We start from the raw sequence: 10,567 nt of genomic DNA on the forward strand, positions 1-10,567 counted from the left end.
TCCAGGGCCCGCATGCCCTTGGCAAACGAGAGCCACAGCGGATGCCTCTGCCCCGATGGAGGGGTGCAGGAACCCCCAAACCAGCTCTGCCAGGGGGAGGGGGGGCTGCCCGGCTCCCCCCTTTTCTGCCAGCTGTGGGGGACCAGGCACCCACCAGCCAGCTCCAGGATGCCCAAAATTGTCATTTTTTTGCCAGCCTTGGCTGAAATAAAAGGAGCAAAGACCCTCGCTCGGGGGAAAGCCATTTCCCCCTGCCCACCACCCAGCGCTAATGCTGCTTTATGCTTAATTAAAATCAGGGGCAGCAGAGGGGAAGGAAGTGGCTGTCCCAGCCTCCTTTGGCTGCCGATGAATCTCTGCCATTGTGCCCTCGCTCCCAGCTTTATTACCAGGACATTTAACAGAAATAATGAGAGCATTTATGGCTATGTTGAATATTCTGCAGAGCTTTGCCTGATTTCGCGGAGCCGGGGTAGGAGCCTACAGAGGGCTTCACCCACGGGTCATGCATATAGGCATAAGCAGGCTCCTGCTGCCCTGGAACATTCCCCTTCATTCTTAATTAGGGATGGAAACGAATCCCCGGCTCACGCTCTGCTGCGACGGCCCCGGTGGAGCGGGGAGAGCCACAGGGGAAAAGGTAAAAAGGAGGAAAAGGATTTAAAAAAAAAAAACAAAACAAAACAAAACAAAAAAAAAACAAAAAAACCAAACCAAAAAAAAAAAAAACCAAGGGGAAAGGATGGGGAAAAAAAAGAAAAAAAGACAGCAGCTACAAGTCAATGAGCTGGGTAATGAAAATTCAGGAGCCGTGCATGTTAGCTTTTATTACAAAGCCAATCCTAGAGGGAAAGGCAGAGATTAATTCAATATTTGAAGCTTGGGGCAGTTTGGGGTCTGTTTGTTTCTGCTTGTTCCCCTCCTGTTTCTGGGGAAAGCGAGGCTGGGGGGGGGGGTACAGCAAAGCCGGCGAACCTGAGTACTTTCCCTTCACCCTAACTTTTTACAACTGGCAAATTTATTTGCTCTTTTCTGAGTGACTACAGGCAGCAGGACCAACACTGAGTGGGAGCCACAGCATCGCCAGGAGAGATCCCGGGGCAGGCACAGCAGGCAGGGCTTGCAGGCAGCAAAGCCTCCCGTCACTTGAGCATTGAATGCAATAGGAATCACCACTTTAAAATAGCTATATCTGATAATATCACTTCCAGAAATCCACCACCAGCTGCAGAGTAACCAGGCATTTCTCATCCAGGTTTAAATCCCAATTTGCTAACTCATCAGCATTTAATCAAGGGCAACAGCGATCGTTATCGCTTCATAGTGCCAGCTAACTCAGTTACCCACAGACGACCAGCATATTCCCAGCACCCATCCCTAGAAAAGGCAATCCTGTCTCCAGAAGCAGCTTTACTAAGTGCTGATGGCTGCACAATACTGTGCAAGAGATGGGCTATGCTGGATTTAAATCAATGTAAGCAGCCTCAGCCTCGCTCTCTTTTTTCCAGTCCTGCCCAATTTTACGGCTGGTGCGGCCACTTCTCCTTTGCATCCCACTTTAATTGCGGTTTGGGGTGGGTTTGCTCCTCAGTGCCACAACATCGCTGGGAAGCAGAGGGCTGCAAGGCTTTTGCTGATGCAAAAACCAGAGGATACAGCCCAAGGCTGCAGGCAAAACCCATCCGGCAGCCAGAGCTACCCCGCAGGCAGGCGATGCTCTCGTCCAAGCTGCTCTCAACCCACAGTGCAGCACGTCCATCCCCCCGTCTCCTGTGGATAATTCCACATGTAACCCTGGAACAGGGACAGCAGCAAGCAGGCCGGCTATCAGAATCTGACTCGGAGCTCTGGTGCAAGCAGAGCCGAGGTCTGGCAGGCAGCCCTCTCCCCGAGGACCTCAGCTCCCATCCCCAGCATGCAGACCCAACCTCAGCCCCGTTTTGGGGTGTTCTTCACCCAATCTCACATCTTATTCCTGATGATTAAAGGGTGAGCTGGCAAGAAGCTGGCTGCTGTCCCAGTGCCCCAGCCCCGGCAGCGAAACCCTAATTATCCCCCTCACAATGTTAAGGAGTGACACAAACGGCTCTGGCCCTGCGACGTACTTGCAGTTTTTGCATTTTAAGCCGAACAACATTCCTTTCCCGCAGACGGTGCAGGTCTGAGACATCCAGTACTTGGTAGAAAACCTGCAGAGAGAAACATGGAGCGTGGCCAGGGGGAGACGAGGTCGCGCTGCCCCATCCCCTGCTCCTGCAGAAATATCTCCCGAGCCGTGCTTAGCTCCCGAGCCCCCATTTAGCCGTTCCTTGCTGCCCTCAAACACTGCTGCAGGTGTTGAGGCATCTTTCTAGGGATGCCAAAACACAAGTCTGAGCCCCTCTTTGCTTAGGCAGGAGGGCACAGCCTGCTTCAAAGGGGTCCAAGCCAGCCAGGATGGGCATTAGCCACCAGCTCGCTGCGGCTCCCCAGCCCTGCCCCCCCCTCCAGCTGCAGCCAGAGCCCCCAAAACACCCACCCCCTGTGCCAGGGACCCAAGTTTCCAGCCCATCAGAGAAGTGGCTGCCCCATCGAACAGCAGTGCCGAGGCTGTTTCTAAGCGCGTCTTCTTCCTGCGGTAGATATGGAAGGACAATAATCCGGAGATGGGAAATTTGCTGAAGGTTGGCAGGGTCATGGATTATACACAGCTTTTATTGATAGCAGCTCAAGCTTTATCTAAACCAAATCTGAACTGAAATGGAATTTAAATGGGCTTCTAGGACAGCGCAGCCCAGCATGGGAGATGGGGGGAATGGCCCCGAGCCCCCCGTCCCGGACCGGAGATGGAAAGGGAGATGCTCGTCCCCCGGCACTGTGGGCATCCAGCCGGTGCTGCGGCGGGCTCGGCGTACCTGTGTTTTATCGAGTTTCCTAGATCTCGACGGGGGATCTGCGGGGACCAGCGAGGCACTGACAGCGTATCTGCGGGGAGAGGAGAGACAGGGAAAACGATCAGGCGGGAATAAAGGTGAGGAGCAAGGGTTTGAGCTTTTGGGGAGGGGAGCAAAGGATGCACACAAAAAAATAGGGTTTGCCTGATATTGCCCCTTAGCGGTGTCCCACCAGGCTCACTTTCTGGAACGCAAGAGGCTTTGTGCTTGGGCCTGCAGGGAACCAGGGTCTCCTGTCCCCCCCATAACAGTCCCCAGCACCCAGTTTGGGCCAGGAGAGAGGTGGGAGGTGATGTACCTGCCCCACGGGTGCTGCACCCGTCTGCACGCAGCGCAGGACTGCCAAGCTATCAGAGCCACACCGTGACGCCCAAACGAGAAAGGGAAAACAAAGCCAAAACGGCAACTGCATCATTTATTAATAAGACATCACGTCTCACGGTTGGGGCTGAGCAAAAAGCCAAGCGTCAGCCGCTTGGAAGGCAACTGAACCGATACGCAAAGAGCAGAGCAATGAGCAGCCTCGGCACTCTCCTTCGAAGGGAAAAGGAGGGAGAAAGGGTAACGGGACCTTGGCTTGGTAAGGAAAAAGAGGTAAGTCCATTAGCACCAGCTGGAGCAGGCAGGTAATTAGCAGCACGGCCATACCGGTGCTGTGCTTGGAATCCACATCTCCCTTCAGCCTCAGCAAGGGCAGAGACCCTCCTCCTCCTCCTGCTGGCTGCCCTGGCCAATGTTCTTCCCTGCAGGATGCTCAGCCCCAGGGAGGGGATCTGTGCCGGGCATTCAAAAGCTCCAGCTTTTTGAATGCTTATTTTTCAATAAGGGATTCGAGAGGTTTCCCGGGCGCAAGCAACCAGCCCCGGCACAACACAAGTCAAGCGGCGGCAGACCCAGCTGCCCGCCCGGCCGTTTGCTCCGTACGCCAACAAATCCCTCGCTAAATACACTTCCGATATTGCCCCTCCGAGCGGGGAGAACCACTGTTTGCTTTAATATCCCATTTTAATATAGCGGGCAGCAGGGTGTTTTAATTGCGCTCTCTTTCTGAAGGTTACATTTACATGCCACTTCCCGTGCAAGGCGCTGTTAAAAGCCTTGGGAGCATCCAAAAAAGCATCCGTCTCCAGTACCTCCCACCAGCAGCCGCTCCGGCTCCTTCTCCGCCGCCTCAGTCCCAATCACCCCTCGGGCAGAGTTGGTAATTAAGATGTTGAAGGACTACAAAGTCAATTAAGGTTATTGCTGCCCCCAGCCCCAGGTTGGCTGCTTTACACCAGCAGCACGCCAATATTTTTGACCCACGCTGCTCACCAGCCCTTGAGACAGCCCACCCCAGGCTCCTGGACCAGCATCCCTCCCCCAGTATAGAATCATAGCATCGCTGAGGTTGGTAAAGTCCTTTAAGATCCCCAAGCCCAGCCATTCCCCTAACCCTGCCATCCCACCACTAAACCCTGGCCCTAAGCACCTCGGCTGCCCGGCTTTTAAATCCCCCCAGGGACAGGGACTCGACCCCTGCCCTGGGCAGGAAGGGATGCGACCTCCCAGGGGTGTCCACAAGCCCCCGAGTTGATGCTCTAAAGAGTGGGACCGCCCCACGCACAAACACTATTCCTCCCTCAGCGTCGTTTTCTCATCAATAAATCACATTACACAAATAAGTTCCCCACACACACCTCGACACCAGTCCTTGATGAACTAAACCACACGGGCAAGAACAGCTCCTCTCCCAGAATTAAATTACAACCTCCGCTTTATCAGCCACAATTTATTTCCACTAACTTTCAGCTGGCCTCAATTAAATCCTGCCATCCCGGGGAGGGGGAGAGGGGACGTAGGCAAAGACGGCTGAGACTTTTAATTACTTTCTAAATGCGCTCGCTGCAAAAATGTATTAAAGTGTATCGGGGATTTTAACCTCATAACAAAAATGAGACCTACGTGATTCACGGCTAATTACGTTCATTAGGGGGAGCGATAGATGAAGGATCGTGGCGTTTAACAATAGAGCTGCTGTTTGCGGGAGGGAAAACAAGCAAAGCGGGGCAGGAGGGCAGGGGAAGGCACCCCACTGCCGCGGGGAACAGCCCCAAGGGTTTGGGGGGCTTTGCAGTTAATTAGTGATTCTGCCCTTTAAGCTAGGCGTAAGAGATGCTCTCCCGGAGGAAAAGCTGCTTCTCCCTGTACGGAGTTAAATGAGCTCGATGCCCAAAGGGAAGGGGGAGATGCAGCAGCACCCCCCCCTCTGGCACAGGGTGAATATTCTCATCAAAACCCCAAAATTGCCACAATTAGAGGTAATTGCAAGAAAAAAACCCCAAACCCTCATGGCCACGGGAGCAGTGTCTCACCGTTGCGGGGGGGGGGATGGGGGACGGGACACCCCGCGATGGAGAAATGCCGGACCCAAGGGGCTGCAGCTGCCCCGGGATGAGTCGACCCTCGCAAGCTTTGAAGTGTGGTCACCAGCCGCCCGTTCCCCCCAGCCTTCTGCTACTGGCCATAATTTAGGCATAATTCCCCTTGCACAAGTGTGTGAGGGCAGTTTTAGGATTATTCTCCTCCCCCCCCGCCCCCGAGATGGTATTTAATGGGCACAGGTGTAATTTCCCAGCTAGTACCAAAGAAGCCCAGTGGGGACCCCCCCAGCCAAGCACCCACCCCTTTCCTGCTCCCCAATGTCACGACACCGCCCAATGCCACCCAGCACACCGATCCTCACCAAGCGGCATGGGCCCCGATGCCAGAGGATGCCGCCCTCCACCTGAACACCCCAAAACCTGGGCGCTTTCCCTCGCCCCAGCATCATGCCAGCAAAGGTCAGGGCTCCTGCTCTGTGCAGCACAGCTTATCCTTGAGTCAACAGCCCACGCTTGACGGGGATCAGATGTGCTGGGAGGAGAGCAGGGAAGGGGGGACACTGCCCGGGCAGAGGGTGACAGCTGCCTCCAGTGCGTCTCTGACAGCCGACATGGCAGAAGAGCCCCACGCCCGGCTCCCCGGCGGTGACAGGCAGCCGTGACAGCTGCCGCACTGGTCCCTGAGTGGCACCCGCACACCTTGGAGGTGACAGGGACTGGGATGCTGCCTCGGCTGTGACGCCCTCCTCACCCCCACTGCCACCCCCACAGCTGCTTGGCCCCTTTCAACGGGCGGTACGGATGTTTCCTCCTTGCTCCCCGGCCGGGAGGTGGGATGCCTGGGCATCTCCTGCATGGAGAAGAGCAGCCAGAGCTCCCCTATTCCATTTATTTTGGGTTTTCACCCTCTCTGGTAGCAGTGATGCCCTCAACAAGCCCCAACACCCTCACCAAATACACCGGGAGCATCACCTGGGGCTGGCAGCCATGCCAAACCAGACCGATAGGGATGGTCTTTTGGCACAATATCCCCCTTATTCATCTCCTGGCACCTCTCTGGATGGCCAAGGAATTGGTGTGAACATGTTATCCATCATGGTGACAGACCAATAAACAAACCCTCCTCCTCCTACTACAACAAACAGCGCCGGGTGATGTTCACATTATGAATGGGACAGACAAAACAGATGGAAGCAAACTTGGAAAGCATCCCGGGATGAATCACCATGAAGCCAAGGAATGGCCAGAAGACCTTACGCTTGTCTGTAGACATCCTACAGACCTGCGTCTACCCCAGGCAGCCACCAGAACATTCCCAGCACTGGCCCCGGACTGGTTGAGTCCCCTAGGGAGATTATGGGGAGGCACCAGGGTGCAGCCTCCTCCCAAAATGGTTCAACAACCACCTGAAAGACAACAACAGGCATATCTCTACCACCCCGCCCCCAGGCAGACCTTGCAACCCAGGGACCACATAATGATGGCGATGGGGGACTGGCAGAGGTTACTGCCTGCACAGTCCCAGCTGAGGAGCCAAGCACACAGGCAGGCTGCTCTGCAGCACACAGTGCACCCAAAGGTGCAAAGTCCCTCAAGTGAGGCACCTCGGTCCTTGCTCTGGCTGATTTTAGGGCCAAAATAGGATGGGAAAGATCCCCAAATGGCTCAGCTGCAGCAGCAAAGGAGCTGCAGCAATGCTCAGAGCAGCAGGATTCAAGCTAAAAGGGGGATCAACCTGCCCCACCCACCCCTGTTAGCAGACATGGCAAATATTCTGCAATCACAGCCAGGTCTGAACCCAGCGATGTCCCTGCTGCGGGTGGAAGGATGAGCCGGTGGGTCAACATGAAACCTCAGTCCTTGCCAAGGGGCTCTTGCAAAGCAGCCGAACAAGGCAGAGCTTTTCTCACAGCATCTCTCTAGTAAGAAAACAGAGTCACTTTATAATCCCGGCAGTTCCTCTTTGCAGCGTGACAATCCTATTTATACAGCCCAAATGTCACGTTCAGTTGCTTCACCAGCTTAAATACTCACATTGTGATTGCCAACCCCCCCCAATTCACAGCCTTGCAGGGTCAATTAGGCGTACCCAGACAAAGCTGCATTCTTCAGCTCCGCACAGCACTGCCGGGGAAGGGAACCCTCCGGTGCCTGGCTGGAGCGGCCTGACAGCAAGGCAGCCAGCTGTGGCCAGATGTGGGCTGCAGGCAGCTCCTGGAGGGGCTGCCAACACAGCCATGGAGTGCTTGTCCTGGCAGCAGGACAGGTTCAGGGAGGAGAAAACCATTGATGGTCACAACGAAACGATGTCCCACTTGGGAAGGCCCCTGCCAAAGGTAGTTTGGGCCGGGACAGCATTAAGGAGATGTCTCGTCCCATGAAACCATCCCCAGCATCAGGGACAGGATGCCTGCAGAGAGTCTGAATGGCACTGACTGCTTGCACATGTGTCCCACAGCACCTTCACTGTCGGCATCGTGCTCTTGGGTCCTGCCTGGTCCTTTCCAGCAGAAAGACTGGATTTAGGGCTCCTGGATTCCCAGTGCAGGGCTTGATCCAAGACGTTATCTTGAATCCCTCTCTGCCAGCCATACCTACCCAACGCCAGCCCTTCAGAGGGCTCTTTCACAGATGGTCAGGGGCTGAGGAAGTGGCAAAGTGCTCTGGTGAGCATCTCAGCACTTGCTGCTTGTTTGGCCGTCACTGGTTGACCACCAAAGCCCAAGGTGGGCACAGCCAGGCTGCTCCCTAGGGCCATAAACTGCAAAGTCCTTGGTCACAAAGCCAAGAGGAAGATCCAGGACCAGGATCCAAAAGACACAACCCACCAGGGACACAATCAGAGCAGCACCAAAGGCAACTGTGGATGCAATGGAGTTGGCAGACAGGACTGGGCTGATGCACTCAGCTGGGAGCCGAGGAGAGGGGAGGTGGCATCACTGGATGCCACATTAAAACAGCCATGATCGGCTCCCCAGGGACAAGACAAAGGGTTTGAGGGGCCACTGCTCATAACTGCACGTACCGGGGGATGCTCCATCGCTCTTGTCTTGCTCGCAGGCCACAGAAAGAACCCCTCTGCTGTGTGCTGTGCGAAGGTGTTCAGCAATGTCCCCGCACGAAGAGGCCTCGGAGACAGCTTTGGTTTGTGGGCCACGGGGGAGAGACGATGGGTTTTTCTCTCCTGGTACACACAAGGTCTTGGGTTGGGTTGCGTTGGCCACTCCTTTCCTTCAGCAGGGTTGGACACCAGCTGGAGGAAGGGCAGCAGCGAGGATGTCCCCCACACAGCCACGTGCCTGGGTGCTCATTTTTCTGTCCTAGCACAGCAAAGTTACACGCAGCCTTTTCTGTCCTTCCTCCCATCCCCTCTTGTTTTAAATAATCCAGGATGGGAACTACGTCATTGGCCCATCCTGGAGACCACAGAGCAGGTGACCTGATCTGGATGCGCTTGATGACAGGGCTCTGGACAGCCTTGCCGCAGGGAGGGGACAGGCAGAGGGCACAGCCCGGGAGCAACACCAGCCACCTCCAGGACACCCAGCTAACAGACGCAAACATGACCTCCTAGACATAAGCCTTTACAATTAAAACGAGAAGATCCAACCTGATTTCTGGGTGCTGGTATCCAACTCATGGGGTGCTGAGTCCTAAAATTTATTTTAAAGTAACAACACGTCTCTGGTGGTCACTTTGCTCACCAGGGGTGAAGAGATGCACCAAGAGAGGGTCTTGGATGGAGCCAGACAAATCAACTTCTCCTCCTCAGCCACAGGGCTGGGCCGTTTCAGGGCCAAGCTAGAGTTCAAGAGCACCCCAAAGGTCCTTACTTCCCTCCTTCTGCTTCCCCTCCAAGAGCTGCTAAGGAAAAATTCCAATTCAAAACCAAAATTCTCGGTGGATCCTGGCCCTGCATAAAGGGGAATTTGCCCCTCTGGCAAGATTTGTGCCACAGGACAAAGAGGCTCCTTCCCAGCTCGCTGCCAGCCCCTGCGCTCTTGCTTCGTATCTGTGAAAGTCTATTCCCATCAGGGCAAATCGGCTGTTAAAAATAAGAGAAAAGCATCCAAACCCGCATCCGATCAGGACCGGAGATGACACAGATGGGAGCACGCTCCTGCCACAAGCAGCGAGACACGCTGGCTGTTGAAGGGAGATCATCGAGACAGGCAGGGAGCGAGGGGTCTCGCCAGGCTCCTCTCCTGCATCTCAATCTGACAACAACAACATTTTTTTGGTTTCAGCGCTTATGGAAGTAAATCCACATCAATGCAGAGCATACCGGGTGCTGCCACACTCGATCCCATGAGACAAAAAGGCATTTTCCTTTTTAAAAGCTCAGGTACCCATGGTCACAGAGATGGGACATTGCGGAGAACTTGGCTGCCAAACCACATCTGTGCCTCAGGGATGGGGATGGGGACAGGGAGGTCCCTGGGATGCGGGGTGGGCATGATGCACCCATTCATGGTGAGCCCCACGGAGCTCATCCAGCAGCACATGGGAAACCTATTGCACTTAAAAGGCAATGAGAAATAGCAGCACCCCAGGAGGGTGTTGGTGGATGTTGGTCTCTTTTCCCTGGTAACGGGCGATGGGATGAGGGGAAACGTCCAGGAGGGTGTTGGTGGGTGTTGGTCTCTTTTCCCTGGTAACGGGAGATGGGATGAGGGGAAACGGGCGATGGGATGAGGGGAAACGGCCTCAAGTTGTGCCAGGGCAGGGTGAGGTTGGACATTGGGAAAAATTCCTTCCCCCCAAGGGCTGTCAGGCACTGGAAGGGGCTGCCCAGGGAAGGCGTCGAGTCCCCATCCCTTGGGGGGTATTTAAAAGCTTGGCAGCTGAGGTGCTTAGGGCCAGGGTTTAGTGGTGGGATGGCAGGGTTAGGGGAATGGCTTTTCCAACCTAAAAGACTCTATGAGACAGGGAGAGGTGTGACCCCCCCAAACCATGACCAGCACTTCTCATAGGACCTACAAGTCCCGGTACTTTGGACGAGCAAGAACAGTAGCGAGATGCATGCAGGGGACCCGAGGACACGTGAAGAACCGCATGCTGGAGCTGGGGGAAGCCACCCAGGTCCCATAACAGCCACGCCAGGCATGGGGAAAGCTGCAGAGATGTCTGCGCCTCCCCACAAACACACGCGCCTCTGCGCTGCTTGGCAGAGCTCATCTTCTCCCCGCAAGGTAATGAACCCTGGCATCAAGCTCCATTAAACCCCATCTCCCTCCCCGGGGGGCCAAGCTCAGCACCCGGCTGCCACAC

The 10,567-nt window shown here is 55.1% G+C and overlaps 1 protein-coding gene across 1 annotated transcript in view; it reads right to left on the reverse strand.

Annotated features, from left to right (window-relative positions):
- Nucleotides 1-10,567, reverse strand: part of KSR2 (kinase suppressor of ras 2) — a 98,540-nt gene that overhangs the window by 59,051 nt on the left and 28,922 nt on the right. The window contains exons 6-7 of the mRNA XM_035898370.1: nt 2,895-2,964; nt 2,106-2,189 (exon numbers count right to left, since the gene is read on the reverse strand). Of these exons, the coding sequence (XP_035754263.1) occupies nt 2,106-2,189; nt 2,895-2,964 (154 nt within the window). The remainder of the gene's footprint in view (nt 1-2,105; nt 2,190-2,894; nt 2,965-10,567) is intronic.

The sequence above is a fragment of the Egretta garzetta genome, unplaced genomic scaffold (genome assembly GCF_000687185.1).
Source record: "Egretta garzetta isolate BGI_Z169 unplaced genomic scaffold, ASM68718v1 scaffold7, whole genome shotgun sequence".
Lineage (NCBI taxonomy): Eukaryota > Metazoa > Chordata > Aves > Pelecaniformes > Ardeidae > Egretta > Egretta garzetta.